At 43.7% G+C, this 19222-nt stretch overlaps 1 protein-coding gene across 1 annotated transcript in view; it reads right to left on the bottom strand.

Moving 5' to 3' along the window:
* Positions 1–1915: 1915 nt before the first annotated feature.
* Positions 1916–19222, bottom strand: part of INTS2 (integrator complex subunit 2) — a 52855-nt gene continuing 35548 nt past the window's right edge. Inside the window, exons 19-25 of the mRNA XM_070735297.1 lie at positions 18013–18138; positions 15904–16093; positions 12374–12676; positions 10240–10347; positions 9389–9494; positions 4763–4939; positions 1916–2497 (exon numbers count right to left, since the gene is read on the bottom strand). Of these exons, the coding sequence (XP_070591398.1) occupies positions 2337–2497; positions 4763–4939; positions 9389–9494; positions 10240–10347; positions 12374–12676; positions 15904–16093; positions 18013–18138 (1171 nt within the window). The 3' untranslated portion in view covers positions 1916–2336. The remainder of the gene's footprint in view (positions 2498–4762; positions 4940–9388; positions 9495–10239; positions 10348–12373; positions 12677–15903; positions 16094–18012; positions 18139–19222) is intronic.

Here is a 19222-nt window from a genome sequence, read left to right as displayed (position 1 = left end):
AGCAAAATTACGCTAAATTATCCGAAGGCTAACGTTATTTGGACTTTTTGAGGAATTGATCCAACAGTTTTAGACTCTCAACTGACCAAGGATTGATTCTTATTCCAGGTAACCTGAATACTTTTTCCCTATTAATGTAACATACAGATTTGTGTTTTGTTCTTCAATCATTAAAACACGCACACATGCACACATGACCCACCCATCCCCAAAACATCTACACCTGTCAAAGACTGGGCTCAAAGTAATGGATAAAAGAACAATGAGTACAAAATATTTTAGTAGATAGCAAAACATTAAGATTTGCCAGAAAAGAGGGATGTAATTCCTTCTCCAAAAATACCTTCCTCACCGGGACTGGAAACTGCAGTTTACTGTTTCCAAATGTAAAATAATGCAAAAGGAATCCTCAATCTGAGTATTGCATTGGCAGTTCTGTGTTAGCAAAAACTTCAGAAGAGAAGGATTTAGGGGTAGTGATTTCTGACAGTCTCAAAATGGGTGAGCAGTGTGGTCAGGCGGTAGGAAAGGCAAGTAGGATGCTTGGCTGCATAGCTAGAGGTATAACAAGCAGGAAGAGGGAGATTGTGATCCCCTTATACAGAGCGCTGGTGAGACCACATTTGGAATAATACTGTGTTCAGTTCTGGAGACCTCACCTACAAAAAGATATTGACAAGATTGAACGGGTCCAAAGACGGGCTACAAGAATGGTGGAAGGTCTTAAGTATAAAACGTATCAGGAAAGACTTCATGAACTCCATCTGTATAGTCTGGAGGACAGAAGGAAAAGGGGGGACATGATCGAAACATTTAAATATGTTAAAGGGTTAAATAAGGTTCAGGAGGGAAGTGTTTTTAATAGGAAAGTGAACACAAGAACAAGGGGACACAATCTGAAGTTAGTTGGGGGAAAGATCAAAGGCAACATGAGAAAATATTATTTTACTGAAAGAGTAGTAGATCCTTGGAACAAACTTCCAGCAGACGTGGTTGGTAAATCCACAGTAACCGAATTTAAACATGCCTGGGATAAACATATATCCATTGTAAGATAAAATACAGGAAATAGTATTAGGGCAGACTAGATGGACCATGAGGTCTTTTTCTGCCGTCAGTCTTCTATGTTTCTATGTTTCTGCCACACGAATCCCAGCGACCGATTAGGTCCCACAGAGTTGGCCTTCTCTGGGTCCCGTCGACTAAACAATGTCGTCTGGCGGGTCCCAGGGGAAGAGCCTTCTCTGTGGTGGCCCCAACTCTCTGGAACCAGCTCCCCCCGGAGATTAGAACTGCCCCCACCCTCCTTACCTTCCGTAAACTCCTTAAAACTCACCTCTGCCGTCAGGCATGGGGGAATTGAGACATTCCCCCCTCCCCCGGGCCTATACAATTTATGTATGGTATGTTTGTGTGTTTGTATGGTTTAATAATGGGTTTTTTAAATTTTTTAAATTCATTAGATTTGTTGTGAATTGTTTTATTGTATGTTGTGAGCCGCCCCGAGTCTACGGAGAGGGGCGGCATACAAATCTAATAATAATAATAATTGAAAAACTGTTGATATCAGTTGATATGATAATTTTTTAAAAAATTCTTGATGGAAAACAAAAATCATTAGATTTTTGTCAATGTGGGGAAAAATGGTGTTGGGCAGACTGGCCAATGGTGAGAAAAAGTATGGTAATCGGGAGTTAGGCTGGCCAAAAATTTCCATCACCAAATTTCCCTCTCCTTCTCTCTCCCTTTTTCCTCTCTCCATTTTTCCCTCTCCCTCTTTTTTGCCTCTCTCTCTCTCCCTCTATTTTTTCCTCCCTCCCTCTCTCCTTATTTCTCTCTCCTCCCTCCCTTCCTCTCCATCCCCCCCCCAGCTTCCTCTCACAACTCTTTATGAAGTCATTTCCACAGATTAAGGTTTTATCTGAAACTTAAAACCTTTCAGCTTTAATCCAAGATATGGTGGAGCCAAGCAAAGAAATATAACACTTTTTTCTTTTCTTTTTACAAAAGGCGAATCCAATTCTCCAAATGGCGTTACATTACACATCGGCAACCATGGTTTGTGTGGCCTCCTCTCTTTGAAATGCAAAGAAACCTGGATTCCCTGTCCCTTGACCCATAATCCCCTTCTCTGAATCTCCAACCAAGTTGGCTTGTCTGAAGAGAACAGATCTTAATCGCTCCAGTCTAAGATATGCTTTCTCTGAAAGCAGCAGTGGTTGACTTGTGGTTAATGCCGCACTGGTGAAAAAGTTTCCCACATTTCCAGACAGTCCTCAGTTCAAATCCACGTACATCCTGCGATTTTGCGACGGCTCGACACCATCCAGATGTGCTCAAATGGCCCCGACGCTCATGTTAATGATTTCAACGAAGGTATTTTCAATGCAGTGACAGAGCTGGACGTTGGGGTCTGTGCTAGGGGTCCCTCCTCCGGCTTTGTGGGTGGCAAGAAGTCTCGTCTGTTCGGTAGGCTTTTCCTTCAGTTGCTGGAGGCCTAGGGGTAAACATTCATTGCAAATAGAGGGAGAAATGACAAAGTTAAACATGGGAGAATGGAAGCACTCAGATTGTTAAGGTACCAGGTAGCGTCCAAACTAAATCAGAGTCCAAGTCAAAATACTCCTCAAAGTTCCAATTTATTACCGATAAGGTCCCACAGATTTGGCCTTCCCCGGGTCCCGTCGACTAAACAATGTTGTCTGACGGGCCCCAGGGGAAGAGCCTTCTCTGTGGCGGCCCCGGCCCTCTGGAATCAACTTTCCCCAGAGATTAGAACTGCGCCCACCCTCCTTGTCTTTCATAAATTCCTTAAGACCCACCTATATTGCCAGGCATGGGGGAATTGAGATGTCTCCCCCAGGCTTATATAGTTTTATGTATGGTGTGCTAGTGTTGCATGGTTTTTAAATGCTGGGTTTTTAATATGTTTTCTTTTAAATATTAGATTTGTCACATTGTACATTGATTATTATTGTTGTGAGCTGCCCCGAGTCTGCGGAGAGGGGCGGCATACAAATCTAATAAAAAATTATTATTATTATTGTTATTATTGTTATTATTGTTATTATTACTATTATTACTATTATTACTATTATTATTATTGCCCGGAGCCATCCTGGCACCTAAACTGAGAAACTTGAATCTGAGATTCCCACCCTGAGTTTACATCCCCTGTCCCCCACCCACAAACTTGTCACGTTGCCCACTCAGATGGTGCCAGTGTGGCAGGTCCTCCTTCTGCTTCCTCCCAGGTGGGTGAGCATAGGATGACCTTGAACCCCTCGAAAGAATGCTTTGTGGCTGCACCCGTTCCCTCGTGAAAATCACCCCTCCCAAGTCCCCATAAACGTCAGGCCTTCTATAGATAGTGTGGTGAACAGTTAATTTATCACCAACGTCTGCATGATATTAGATCAGGGTTGAAAAGCTCCCAGTTCCCTCGTGCCTATCGGTCGCCGAAGAGCCGTTTGCAAGGGGAGCGTGAGACTCTGCCACCATTGGGATTCTTTTACCCTCTGCACATGCCCAGAAGGCTTCGCACGAGCCAGTAGCATTTAACTCCTATCTGTGCCGGGGTGGCACAGTGGTTAGAGTGCAGCACTGCAGGCTACTTCAGCTAACTGCTAGCTGTAGTTCAGCAGTTCAAATCTCACCACCGGCTCAAGGTTGACTCAGCCTTCTGTCCTTTCCAGGTCAGTCAAACGAGGACCCAGATTGTTGGGGGCAAGAGGCTTACTCTGTAAACTGCTTAGAGAGGGCTGTAAAAGCACTGTGAAGCGGTATATAAGTCTAGATGCTATTGCTGTCATGATTGTCATGAACTAAGACATCTCCCCCAGGCTTTTTATATTTCATGTTTGGTGTGTATGTGTTGTATGGTTTTTAATTATTGGGGTTTTTATATATTTTTATTATTAGATTCATCCCATTGTTACACTGTTTTTATTACTGTTGTGAGCCGCCCCGAGTCTTCGGAGAGGGGCGGCATACAAATCTAATAAATAATAATAATAATAATAATAATAATAATAATAATAATAATGATAATGGTGTGCCGGAACTACCATTTACCAGTGGCAAAGAACTGGTGGGATCATAAGCCTGAAAAAGTGATTGAAAATGAGCAAGCAAAACTACTGTGGGACTTCCGACTTCAGACTGACCGAATTCTGAAGCATAACACACCAGACATCTTGATTGTGGAGAAAAAGAAAGCATGGATCATCGACATCGCAATCCCAGGAGACAGCAGAATTGAGGAGAAGCAGCTAGAGAAATTAGTGAAATACGAAGATCTAAAAATCGAGCTGCAACAACTCTGGCATAAGCCCGTGAAAGTGGTCCCAGTGGTACTTGGCACGCTGGGCGCAGTGCCAAAGGATCTCAGCAGACATTTGAAAACCATCGGAATTGACAAAATCTCCATCTGTCAATTGCAAAAGGCCACTTTACTGGGATCGGCAAACATAATTCACCGCTACATCACGCAGTCCTAGGTGCTTGGGAAGCGCCCGACTGGTGACGAAATACAAAATCCAGCATAGTGATCTCGTTTGCTGTGTTGCACTGACATAATAATAATAATAATAATAATAATAATAATAATAATATTAGCTGCAAGAAAGCCACCGAGCTTAGAGAGCACCACAAACTCCCTCCTCAATTACAGTCACAAGTAGCTAAAATCACTACAACCAAAGACAGGAGGAGGCCAAGGGCAAGCAAAGAAGACTAAAACCGTTGGGACCCAATGGCTTACGTGTAATAATCGGGTCAAAATCCCTCGTTTCTGTGGCAACGTCGGAAGCGCAAACTTGTCCAACCTGGATCAGCAGAGACATGATGTCTTCGTAGAGGGGAGGGAAGGCTTGGCAGAATGAGACCAGGCAGGGCAGCGTAGGCATAAAGAAGGTGTAACGCTTGGCCTCGGTCAGAACTGTTGAGACAAGAGGAAGAGTTTGAAATTGCACTAGTTAAGTCATTTACTCAGAATAAGGTTCAGGAGGGAAGTGTTTTTAATAGGAAAGTGAACACAAGAACAAGGGGCCACAATCTGAGGTTAGTTGGGGGAAAGATTAGAAGCAACGTGAGAAAATATTATTTTGCTGAAAGAGTAGTAGATGTTTGGAACAAATTTCCAGCAGACGTGGTTGGTAAATCCTCAATAACTGAATTTAAACATGCCTGGGATAAATATAGATCCATCCTAACATAAAATACAGGAAATAATATAAGGGCAGACTAGATGGAACAGGAGGTCTTTTTCTGCCGTCAGTCTTTTATGTTTCTTTCTTTCTTTCTTTCTTCCTTCCTTCCTTCCTTCCTTCCTTCCTTCCTTCCTTCCTTCCTTCCTTCTGAAGTAAGAAGCACACTCTAAACAGAAGGGTGCTTTATTGCAAGATTATTGACTAGACTAGATGGACCAGGAGGTCTTTTTCTGCCGTCAATCTTCTATGTTTCTATGTTTCTATGTTCCTATTTATTGATTTATTTAATCAAATTTATAAGCCACCCTTCTGCAGTGGACGTACAGAATTAAAAACTGAAATACAATATAAAACCCCATAATGTTAAAAGACAATCTTCCATTGTCTTGTAGAAGAGGTTTTCTTAACTACGGATGGTCTTCGACTTATGACCAACATTGGTGTCTGTGGCTAAGCAGGGCAATTATTAAGCGAGGTTTGCCTGATTTTGAAATCTTTTCTGCCAAGGTTGTTAAGAGAATGATGTGGTCATTGAGCAGATTTTTAACTGGTTCTCCAAACTGCATAAGCAATTATGTAATGGTTTGAGCAAATTGGTTGAATCCCACCTGTGTATCCATCCATCCATCGAAGGGCTACAAAAATTTTTACTATCACAATATGGGTGTGGCTTATTTGGTGGCCATAGCTTGCTGGCCATATGACTAGGTGGGGATGACTTGAGGGTCATGTGACCAGGGGGTGGCTTAAAGGTCATGTGACTGGCTTAAAGGTGGCCAACTTGATGTCACTCATGTCAAGGGTTTTGGTTTGGGTTAGGGTGCCTGACCTCTCCTCAAAGAGATACAATTTCCCTCTCTATTTACTATTAATGAACATCCAAAATATACTATTCAATTCTATGTATATATGCCCTATGTGTACATACATATTACACATAGGCACACAAAAATATACATTATCTACTATATAAAGTGTATGTAGAAACATAGAAGATTGATGGCAGAAAAAGACCTCATGGTCCATCCAGTCTGCCCTTATACTATTTCCTGTATTTTATCTTAGGATGGATCTATGTTTATCCCAGGCATGTTTAAATTCAGGTTCACACACGCACGCACAGTTCTTCTAAAATTATACACATTCAAACTCATTTGCTGCATACCCAGAGCCCAGAAGGTGAATAAAGAAAAAAAAAATTCTACTGGTTCTGTGTACCTGACCGTACCCGTAGGAATCCATCCCTGAATCCATCCATCCATCTATCTTACCTATACCCATGCATATATAGATTAAAAACCCACCTCTGTCGTCAGGCATGGGGGAATTGAGATATTCCCTTCCCCCGGGCTTATAAAATGTATGCTTGGTATGTCTGTATGTATGATTGGTTTCTTAAATTAGGGTTTTTAAATTTAACTTAAACTTAAATATTAGATTTGTTTATATTGTCTTATTATTGTTGTTAGCCACCCCAAGGGGCGGCATACAAATCTAATAGATAGATACATAGATAGATAGATAGATAGATAGATAGATAGATAGATAGATAGATAGATAGATAGATAGATAGATAGATAGATAGATACATACATACATACATACATACATACATACATACATACATACATACATACCGGTATATATATTAATCACTGACCATTTTGAATGTAAGGTTCACTTAAGAACTACGACCTTAACAATTGCAGTGATTCTTCTAACAGCAATGACAAGAAAGATAATAAAATGGGGCAAAAGTCATTTAACAAGTGTTTTACGTAGCAATATAAATTTTGGGCTCAACTGTGGTCGTTAAGTCGAGGACTACCTGTAAATTTATTTATTTATTTTATTTATTAAATTGGATTTGTATGCCGCCCCTCCCCGAGGACTTCACATTGACCGATTGTCAGCGAACCAAATAGCATCTGAGAAATAAATCAACTTCCACGTCTAATGTAAATAGATCACGGCGGTCAAACTCGCAGTCCGCTGGCCGAATGCATCGTGCAATGGCCTCGCCGACCCGTGGTTTAGTGAAAGGGGGGAAAGTCCCGATAACGTCATGTGTGGTTGCCGTGACGACGTGAGTTTGACACCCCTGAAATAGACTGGGGAAACGCAATGTCACTCACTCACCAGGAAGGAGTGCACGAATCCCAGCGACAAGTTAGGTCCCACAGAGTGGGTCTTCTCCGGGTCCCGTCAACCAAAGAATGTCGCTTGGCGAGACCCAGGGGAAGAGCCTTCTCTGTGACGGCCCCGGCCCTCTGGAACCAACTCCCCCCAGAGATTAGAATTGCTCCCACCCTCCTTGCCTTTCGAAAACTTCTTAAAACCCACCTCTGCCGCCAGGCATGAGGGAATTGAGATACTCTTTCCCCCTAGGCCTCTACAATTTTATGCATGGTATGTCTGTATGTATGATTGGTTTTTATATAATGGGTTTTTAACTGTTTTTAGTATTATTATTATTATTATTATTATTATTATTATTATTATTTATTGGATTTGTATGCCGCCCTTCTCCGCAGACTCGGGGCGGCTAACAACAGCAGTAAAACAGTACAACAAAATCCAATACTAAAAAAAAAGTTAAAAACCCATTGTATAAAAACCAATCATACATACAAACATACCATACATAAAATTGTGAAGGCCTAGGGGGAAAGTGTATCTTAGTTCCCCCATGCCTGGCGGCAGAGGTGGGGTTTAAGCAGCTTACGAAAGGCAAGGAGGGTGGGGGCAACTCTGATCTCTGGAGGGAGTTAGTTCCAGAGGGTCGGGGCCGCCACAGAGAAGGCTCTTCCTCTGGGTCCCGCCAAGTGACATTGTTTAGTTGAAGGGACCCGGAGAAGACCCACTCTGTGGGACCTAACTGGTCGCTGGGATTCGTGCGGCAGAAGGCGGTCCCGGAGATATTCTGGTCCGGTGCCATGAAGGGCTTTATAGGTCATAACCAACACTTTGAATTGTGACCGGAAACTGATCGGCAACCAATGCAGACTGCGGAGTGTTGGTGTAACATGGGCATATTTGGGAAAGCCCATGATTGCTCTCGCAGCTGCATTCTGCACGATCTGAAGTTTCCGAACACTTTTCAAAGGTAGCCCCATAGTATTGGATTATTGTCATATACTGTTTTATTACTGTTGTTAGCCGCCCCGAGTCTGCGGAGAGGGGCGGCATACAAATCCAATAAATAAAATAAATAAATAAAAGGGTGACGTGGGCGCTATTTTCTCCCCACTACAAGTAGAGATTTGATTCCAGAAATGGACTCCTGGAGACAGAAAGTCCTGTTTGACTTTCCAGTGCTAACTAGGTTCCAATCGAGCACTAACTAGACCAGTGATGGTGAACCTGTGGCAGATGTACCACAGGTGGCATGCAAGACTTTGCCATGTTTCAGCTGCAACGTGCAGTGGACGCTGGCCAGCTGATTTTCAGCCTTGCGAAAGGCCGTTTTGTCCTCTGGATGCTTCAGGGAAGCTTCCCTGAAGGCCAGAGACAAAAAAAAATCCCCCAACAGACAAACCGGAAGTTCAGAAAAATGCACTTCCGGTTTGCCCCTTGTGCTGGTTTTTGCACTCCGGAAGGTTTGGGGAAACTTCCTGAAGCCCCAGAGTGCAATAAACGGCACAATGGGTAAGTTGGAAGTGTGTTTTCCGAACTTGCGGTTTGACATTGTGTTGTTTTTTGCACTCTGGAGGGTTCAGGGAAGCTTCCTGAAGCCTCGGAGTGCAAAAAAACCAGCATAATGGCCAAATCGGAAGTGTGTTTTCTGAACTTCCGGTTTGCCCGTTGTGCCGGGTTTTTTGCACTCTGGAGCTTCAAGAAGCTTGACCGAACCCTCTGGAGTGCAAAAAAACAGCACAATGTCAAGCCTGAAGTGCGTTTTTCCGAACTTCCGGGTTTATTATTTATTTATTTAATTATTTATTAATCGGATTTATATTCCGCCCCTCTCCGGCATTTTTTTTTACCTACCAGGCTTCAGAAAGGCCTGTGCACATGTGTGGGGTGTGTGCGTGTGCATGGAGGAAGGAAAGGGGTGTGGGCATGTACACGCATCCAACATGAACACACACACACACACACACACACACCTTTTGACACACGAGCCAAAAAGGGTTCGCCATCCCTGAACTAGACTTTCCAGGGCTAGCCTGGCTTACCTGTCAGCAGAGTTCCCATGACATTGATAGCCAAACGGGCCACGCTCAGAGACTTGGGCAGAGCGTACTGAATGCACAAGTAAGAGAGCAGCTGGATAGCGAATATCTGGAAAGGGAGAATCAAAACCAGGACAGCTGTCAGGAAGGGTCTTGGAAAAGGTGTCAGGGTTCCAATTAGCATCCGAATGTAAATCAGAATCAGAGTCAGAGCATTCCTCATCGTGTTCGAAGAGGACCTTGATATCTAGCATGCTGACATTCTTTCCTCTCTTCCTTTCCTCTCCTTTCCCCTTCTTCCTTTCATTTCCTCTTTCCTTTCTTCACTTTCCTTTCCTTCTTCCCTTATCCCTTCTTCCCTTTCCTCTCTTTTCCCCGTCTTCCTTTCTTTCCTCTCTTTCCTTTCCTTATCTTTCCTTCCCTCTTTCCTTTCCTCTTCTTCCTTTCCTTTCTTTCTCTTTCCTTCTCTTTCCTTTTCCCTTATTTCCTTTCCTCTCCTTTCCTCTTCCTTTCCTTTCCTTATCTTTCCTTTCCCCTCTTTCCTTTCCTCTCTTTTCCCCTTCTTCCTTTCTTTCCTCTCTTTCCTTTCCTTATCTTTCCTTCCCTCTCTTTCCTTTCCTTTCTTCTTCCTGGACTGGTTTAATTGCTCTCGACCATATCTGGCCCAGGGGCCAAGATTTCTTCACGGACCACCAAAATTTTCTCACCAACCTGTGCACTACTAGAGAACATCGCTTCACTGATGGCCCCCCAGAAAAGGCCGCCTCTTCCCGTTTGGGTTGAAACAATTAAACCCCCTGCTCTAAGACACAGACCGACACCTACGGGGAGGAGAAGGGAGTGGGGGGCCGTACCTGCTTCTCCAGTTCAGGCTGAGAAATCAGTTCGGGGATGAAGTCCAGGCAGATGTGCATCGAGGGGATGCCAGCCACCGTTAGGGGAAGCAGCTCACAGGGGTAGCCCTGGTTGGAGAGAAGCGGAGGGAAGAAATGGCCCATGTGAGGAATCCGCCCTAGTCCAGCCCTTTTCAAGCAAAACCAAAGGTTGTGGCTTTGCTTTAGCTTCCTTGTTTTCTTTCAGACGTTTCATTACCCAAGTAGATAACACCATCAGTGCAAGAAGGGAGCAGGGTTTGCAAAGAGGAGGAGGAGGAGGAGAAAAAAGGGAGGAAGAGGAGGACTGAGGGGTTGTTGATGCTCTCTGAGCTTCCTTGTTTTCTTGCAGACGTTTCATTACCCAACTAGGTAACACCATCAGGGCAAGAAGGGAGCAGGGTTTGTGAAGATGAGGAGGAGGAGGAATAAGGGAGGAAGAGGACTGAGGGGTCTTTGGTTGCTCTCTGAGCTTGTTTTCTTGCAGACGTTTCATTACCCAACTAGGTAACACCATCAGGGCAAGAAGGGAGCAGGGTTTGTGAAGATGAGGAGGAGGAGGAATAAGGGAGGAAGAGGACTGAGGGGTCTTTGGTTGCTCTCTGAGCTTGTTTTCTTGCAGACGTTTCATTACCCAACTAGGTAACACCATCAATGGTAGTGAGGGGTGCTGTTTGCTGTCAGTTTATGTTGTTTTTAACACTGACTATGTCAGTGATGGCAAATCTTTTTTAGTTCGCGTGCCAAAAGGGGGGGGTGTTCGCAGGGGATGAGTGCATGCATGCAAACCCATAATTCTATGTAGGGGGACCCCATGCATGCGAGTGTGAAACCGCCCCCCCACACACACACTCCCGGCATGTGATGGCATACCTGTCCTGTGCTCTCCCCAGGCTCCAGAGCCTCTCTAGGAACCTGGGGAGGGCAAAAGCGGCTTTCCCCTCCCACTCAGAGGCCCTCCGGAGGCAGGAAATGACCCGTTTGCCAAGTTCTGGAATGCCGTTTTTTTGCTTCCCCCAGGCCCTAAGGCAGAGGTCTTCAAACTTGTTTACTTTAAGACTTGTGGACTTCAATTCCCAGCATTCTCCAGCCAGCACAGCTGGCTGGAGAATTCTGGGAGTTGAAGTCCACAAGTCTTAAAGTTAACAAGTTTGAAGACCTCTGCCCTAAGGCAACCACATATTCAGCGTTTTATATATACTAACAGCAGCAAGGATTATATAGGCCAAATTTTGGAAAAATGTTGACACTCCACTGGAGGAGGAGGTAATTAGGAAAATTCGGGATTGTGCCAAAATAATAATAATAATAATAATTTATTAGATTTGTATGCCGCCCCTCTCCTCACACTCGAAATGGACATGCTAACCTTAAAAATTAAAGATAAAGAAGACTTAGAGTACTATCGGGCATAAATTTTATGACGGGGTAAAAGCAATAGGTAGAAATTTGAGAAATTAAGATTATGAATTTTAATAGTGTTAATATTGAAAATAACGATATATTTAATTGTAACTCTAGTAACTGTTAAAAATCTAAATAAGCTAATGTATAAAGAAATTTAGTCTAAGCTTTTTGGTAATACAATTTTATCATTGCTATTGTATTATTGCTCTTGCTTTTACTTTGTGTGTTAATATTTACTGTTAACCCATTTTGGGGTTTGTTCTATTTGTAAATGATATTGACAATGCAGTTTTCAATAAAATAAGGAAGGAAGGAAGGAAGGAAGGAAGGAAGGAAGGAAGGAAGGAAGGAAGGAAGGACGGAAGGGGAAAAAGAAAAGAAAGGAAGAAAGAAACCGAGGAAGGAAGGAAGGAAGGAAGGAAGGAAAGAAGGGGAGGGAGGATGGAAGGAAGGAAGGGGAAAAAGAAAAGAAAGGAAGGAAGGAAGGAAGGAAGGAAGGAAGGAAGGAAGGAAGGAAAGTTATAGATAAAGGGTTCCCAAACTTGGCAAATTTAAGATTTGTGGACTTCTATGCTATGTTGGGAGTTGAAATCCACAAAGTCTTAAAGTTGCCAAGTTTGAAGACCTCTGCTATAGATGGTCTATCATGGCATGAGCAGCCAAGTTGTCCAAAGGGCAGATGAAAACACAAACACACACACACACACACCTGGAAGTGAACCAGCTTAGCAATGTTGGGATCGGCGATGAACATCTGGTGCACAAGGCAGCAAACCAGGCACTGGACTTCTCTCAAGTTGCAGAGAAGGCTGTCTTCTACGTCCTCTCCGTCCCCTCCTCCTTCCTCTTCCTCCTCCTCCTCCTCCTCTTCTTCCTTGATCTGCTTGCTTTGAGGACTTTGTGCGGCACTTCCCAGCTGGTTCTTTAACCGTCTGCTGGACTTCCGGCCTGGGGAGCTTTCTTCTTCCAAAGGCAAGCAAATCTCCAGAAGGATCTGCACCGCGGCACTATCCTGGAAGAAGGTAAGTCAAGAGCAACCAAGCAGGTGGAGAGGCCAGGCCATGGCTCATGATGGGAAGCAACATCGAGCTCAAAAATCCAAATAAAGCTGCAAGTTCGTTTCGTTTCTGAAAATCTTACTATTTATTGAATACAGTGCCTGGGTAATGTCGAAGCATTAAACGACTAAACAATGTTGTTTGGCGGGCCCCAGGGGAAGAGCCTTCTTTGTGGCGGCCCCGGCCCTCTGGAATCAACTCCCCCCCGAGATTAGAACTGCCCCCAGCCTCCTTGTCTTTCGTAAATTACTCAAGACCCATCTATACCGCCAGGCATGGGGGAGTTGAGACACCTTTCCCCCAGGCTTTTTTATATTTATGTTTTGGTATGTATGTGTTGGTTGTTATTTAAATATGATAGGGTTTTTGTGTGCTTTTAATATTAGATTTCTTTTCGTTAGAATATTGTTTTTATTGTTGTTGTGAGCCGCCCCGAGTCTTCGGAGAGGGGCAGCATACAAATCTAATAAATATTAATAATAATAATAATTAACTATGAGGTTCCCAGACACTGCTTCATAGAGTGAAACAATATTTTCCTCAGCCAAGCTCCCAACTTCTCATGTTGTCCTCATAAATAAGTTCACTTAGTTATGGGAACTGTCTCCTTCAACTCTACATCTGTTATGAAGTCCTTGAAAAGGTTTCAGGCTTCTATGAGAAGATTGATAGCAGAAAAAGACCTCCAGGTCCATCTAGTCTGCCCTTATACTATTTTCTGTATTTTATCTTAGGATGGATATATGTTTATCCCAGGCATGTTTAAATTTAGTTACTGTGGATTTACCAACCACCTCTGCTAGACGTTTGTTCCAACCATCTACTACTCTTTCAGTAAAATAATATTTTCTCATGTTGCTTTTGATCTTTCCCCAACTAACCTCAGATTGTGCCCCCTTGTTGTGTTCATTTTCCTATTAAAAACACTTCCCTCTTGAACCTTATTTAACCCTTTAACATATTTAAATGTTTTGATCATGTCCCCCCTTTTCCTTCTGTCCTCCAGACTATACAGATTGAGTTCATGAAGTCTTTCCTGATACGTTTTATGCTTAAGACCTTCCACCATTCTTGTAGCCTGTCTTTGGACCCGTTCAATTTTATCCATATCTTTTTGTAGGTGAGGTCTCCAGAACTGAACACAGTATTATTCCAAATGTGGTCTCACCAGCACTCTATATAGCGGGATCATAATCTCCCTCTTCCTGCTTGTTATACCTCTAGCTATGCAGCCAAGCATCTTACTTGCTTTCCCTACTGCCTGACTGCACTGTTCTCCCATTTTGAGACTGTCAGAAATCACTACCCCTAAATCCTTCTCTTCTGAAGTTTTTGCTAACACAGAACTGCCAATACAATACTCAGACTGAGGATTCCTTTTCCCCAAGTGCATTATTTTACATTTGGAAACATTAAACTGCAGTTTCCATTGCTTTGACCATTTATCTAGTAAAGCTAAATCATTTGCCATATTACAGACGGCTCCAGGAATATCAACCCTATTGCACACTTTAGAGTCATCGGCAAATAGGCAAACCTTCCCTACCAAACCTTCCCCTATGTCACTCACAAACATATTAAAAAGAATAGGACCCAGAACAGACCCTTGTGGCACACCGCTTGTAACCTGACTCTGCTCAGAATACTCGCCATTCACAACAACCCTCTGATGTCTACGCTTCAGCCAGCTGCAAATCCATTGAACTATCCAGGGATTAAGTCCAATCTTCATTAATTTATCTATCAACTCTTTATGTGGAACCGTAAATGTCGAAGCATTAACTCTGAGGTCCCCAGACACTGCTTCATAGAATGAAACAATAATTTCCCCAGCCAAGCTTCCAATCTCTCATGTTGCCCTCATAAACAAGTTCACTTAGTTATGGGAACTGTGTGCTTCAACTCTACATCTGTTATGAAGTCCTTGAAAAGGTTTCAGGATGTTTACATAGAAAATTGACAGCAGAAAAAGACCTCATGGTCCATCTAGTCTGCCCTTATACTATTTCCTGTATTTTATCTTAGGATGGATATGTGTTTATCCCAGGAATGTTTAAATTCAGTTATTGCAGATTTACCCACCATGTCTGCTGGAAGTTTGTTCAAAGCATCTACTACTCTTTCAGCAAAATAATATTTTCTCACATTGCTTCTGATCTTTCCCCCAACTAACCTCAGATTGTGCCCCCTTGTTCTTGTGTTCACTTTCCTATTAAAAACACTTCCCTCCTGAACCTTATTTAACCCTTTAGCATATTTAAATGTTTCGATAATGTCCCCTCTTTCCCTTCTGTCCTCCAGACTATACAGATTGAGTTACAGTCTTCAGTGGAATCATGGAGGCTTCATTGCTCCAGCTGACTCATAGGTCTTCAAAGGTGGCAAACTTTAAGACTTGTAAGATATGCTGGCTGAATAATTCTGGGAGTTAAAAGTCCACAAGTCTTAAAGTTGCCACGTTTGAAGACCTCTAGGGCAACCCATTCCAAAGCAACATTTCCCCATCCCCTTAGTGGCAGGCCAGAATATCTAACTACAAATGACAATGGAAGTCTGGAGGTGGGGTTTCCCAGCGAGGGGAGCCTCGGCGAAATTGCAGCATTGCAAAAACACGGAAATCGGGAGGTGGGGTTTCCCATGGAGGGGAGCCTCAGGGGAATCCCAGCAGCACAAAAACGGGCGCTTCGGCTGGCAAAAGGGGTGAATTTTGGGCTTGCATGCATTAATCGCTTTTCCATTGATTCCTATGGGAAACATTGTTTCGTCTTATGAACTTTTCACCTTACGAACCTCGTCCTGGAACCAATTAAATTCGTAAGACGAGGTATCACTGCATTTGCCATCTTAAGTTACCTATAAACAGTGAAGGGCTACCAAAACTTTTACTACCACTATCTTTCAGTGCAAATTGGATGCTCTGGGGTGGAGCTCCATTTTTGCTACCCCACTGCGTCCCTGTCCCCCCCAGTTCGGGCAGTAGCCCACCCCTGCCTATAAAGTAATAAAGGTGGGAGAAAAATGAAGGCTCCTTGACGCTCACTGAACTTTGGCTGTTTTCATAATCCAAACTAGGGAACAGCTTGAAAGCTCAGCTTCAGGCCAAACGATTCTCAGCCAGTCTGCCCAGCAGCTAAGCTGTTGAAACCTAGTCCTTTCAACAGCTGATTGTTTGTAAAATTACCTGGGCTGCCAGCAAAGCGTTTTTCAGTTCTTCCCGCGTCACTTCGGGACCTTCCAGACCCGTTATGTTGTTCTGCAAAGGCTTGACGTCCTGATTGGCTGTTTCTTTCAGGTGGGCGCTCAGGTAGGCTTTTGATGCCAACAGGTAACCATTCAGCATATGCAGGGTGATATCCATCAGAGGCGGACACCTGAGAAGACACAAACAGGGGAAAGAAATAGAAGGCAGGGGGGAGAAAAAGAGAAAAAAGTAGCCTCGTGTTTTGCCCTCCCCAAGCTCCAAAGGCTTCCCTGGAACAGAGGAGGATAAAAATGCCCTCCCCCATTCCCGTGGAGCCTTACATTCAGAGCTGCTTGAAAAAACCTCCATATTTCTTAACGGCAGATTGACGACTCAACTCTTCTCTTCCGCTGACACCCGGATGTGATGAATTAATTACTTAATTAATTAACCCGTTCCTCTCCTTAATATTTCTTCCCTGACACTTTCTCTCTTCGCCTCTGCAAGCGTCTGAAATAAGGATTTACCCATCTAGCATCTGCTTCTCCTTCACTTGATTCTGAACCCATAGAAACGTCCTGTGGTTGGTCTCCTTCTTCTTCTGCCTCTAAATCAGGCCCTGCCACTAATTCATAACCACTTTCTGAATCAGAATCTGAAAAATCCCCAAGCTGAACAGGAGCATACATATGAAATGTTGTGTCCGTATATTTAGGATTGGCTGCACCCTGTGCGAGATCTCAATGTTAGGGTTTGTTGTGGCCAGTCCACATCCAGCTCAGCTGATCACAGATTTTGAAAATCGAGAGACGGATGCATTTTGCTATCTTAGGCCAGTGTTTTTGGCACCCAAGACTGAAAGTGGAGATGATGAGGAGTTAAGAAACTGAAAGCCATCCAGAGACTGTGGCACCCCCAGAATTGTTATTGAGTGACTCAGGAAATGACGAAGAACCACTTATAGATGCAAAGGTACGCAGAACTATGACCAGGCAGGATTATTTGAGAAGAAAGAGTTTCAGATGTGAATAGCTCTATAGCAGTGATGGCGAACCTATGGCTTGGGTGCCACAGGTGGCATACAGAGCCATATCTGCTGGCACGCAAGCCTTTTTCCTAGCTCAGCTCCAATGTGCATGTGAGTAGTGGCCAGCTGATTTTCGGCTCGCCCGGAGGCTCTGGGACGGCATTTTCAACTTACAGAGAGTCTCCGAGGGGATGTGGGAGGGCATTTTTGCCTCTGGAGCCTAATGACGGCAAAAAACAGGCCTACTGGGCTCACCAGAGTATGGGAAATAGGCTGTTTCAGGCCTCCAGAGGGTCTCCGGGGGTGGCGGCGGGGGAGGCCATTTTGTCCATCTCCAGGCACTGAATTATGGATGTGGGCACTCATGCATGTGCAATAGCAAACACGCACGCACTTTTGGCACCCCAGGAAAAAAAGGTTCGCTGTCACTGCTCTATAGAATACTTGGCCATGCCTTGTAACTATATAAGGGAAGGTCTCACGAGGAATCAGTGCAAAGGACAACGTTCCAGCAATGACAAGGTATGCTCTCCATGCTGTAGAGATCACGTTTGCTTCCAGACAGCTTTAAATATCCACAGATTGCTCATCCGGGACTTCTGCCAAAATGCTGTGAGTTTTGAGTGATTAGTAGGCCCTTCAAAGAGACTTTAATGAGCTCTTGGACTCTGGCCTGAAAAGGTCATTAGCCATGGACCGCTGCCCAGTTCCTGATAACGTCCCTTTCACTTTTAACTATTTGATGCTATGAACAATTATATATATATATATTATATACATATACATACATACACCCAATCTATTTGCTACATTCAAACCAAATCTCTACCCCCACCACTATTTATAAGGAACAAATGGCAGTTGCAAACAAATTATATCTACAGCAGCACGAAGCTTACAACTTCAGCCTGATGATGGTGAACGTGATTTAACCGAAACGTCGCATAGACACTCAAAACATTACACGGGGCAAAACCCGAACTCAGAACAATCTACATACATACATACATACATACATATATACATACATACATACATATATATATGTTTGAGGAAACGGGGGACGGGAGGAAGAGCCTTACCTGTGAACCCTCGGATCACACCTTAACACAATCAAGGGATCGATGAGCAGGTCCTTCTGGGTGTACTTCTGCCGTCTGACGGTTTTGCCAGAGGGCTGCAGGGCATTCACTGTCATTACCCACAACCTGGAGGGGGGGGGGACAGCTATAAATGTAAGACTGGCCAGAATTGCCAGGCTAAATCAGGGCAAAACCTAGGTCAGTGAAGGCAAACCTTGCTTGGTTTGCGTGCCAAAAGGTTATGTGTCTGTGTGTTAGCAGGTGCACATATGCCCACACCCATTCCCACCCATGCATGCGCACCTCCCCTCTGTGCTGCCCTGCGCATGCCGTTAGTACTATGTTGGGTCTGGCAATATATAAACAAGCTAACAATGAATGCTTGTATGTATTGAAACACTATAGCTTTAAGAGGTAGTGTTGCAGGTTGCCATAAAAGGGAGCCAGAAGCGTGATCCTCTTTCTCGCTGTTATTTGTTTTTTTCCTCTGTTTGGTATTGCTGATTCATTGTGACTGCTGTAGTTAGAACTGTGTGTTCGATGATAGTTAGTGTAGTTGTAAGCTGAACAAGAAAGGCTTGTAGTATTTTTAATGCATTGAAAGCTATTGACTGATTTGACCATGTATGATTAGAGTTGAATACAATATTTGCTAAAGTAAAACTATTATTTATTTATTTGTTTGTTTATTTGTTTATTTATTTATTTATTTGATTTGATTTGATTTGTATGCCACCCCTCTCCGTAGACTCGGGGCGGCTAACAACAGTGGTAAAAACAACATGCGACAATCCAATACTAAAACAGCTAAAAACCCTTATTTTAAAACCAATCATACATACAAACATACCATGCATAAATTGTAAAAGCCTAGGGGGAAAGAATATCTCAGTTCCCCCATGCCTGACGACAGAGGTGGGTTTTAAGAAGCTTACGAAAGGCAAGAAGGGTGGGGGCTATTCTAATCTCTGGGGGGAGTTGGTTCCAGAGGGCCGGGGCCGCCACAGAGAAGGCTCTTCCCCTGGGTCCCGCCAAACGACATTGTTAAGTTGACGGGACCCGGAGAAGGCCCACTCTGTGGGACCTAACTGGTCGCTGGGATTCGTGCGGCAGAAGGCGGTCCCGGAGATAATCTGGCCCGGTGCCATGAAGGGCTTTATAGGTCGTAACCAACACTTTGAATTGTGACCGGAAACTGACCGGCAACCAA

This window comes from Erythrolamprus reginae, chromosome 1 (assembly GCF_031021105.1).
Source record: "Erythrolamprus reginae isolate rEryReg1 chromosome 1, rEryReg1.hap1, whole genome shotgun sequence".
NCBI lineage: Eukaryota > Metazoa > Chordata > Lepidosauria > Squamata > Dipsadidae > Erythrolamprus > Erythrolamprus reginae.
This window is presented reverse-complemented; position numbering and strand designations above follow the sequence as displayed.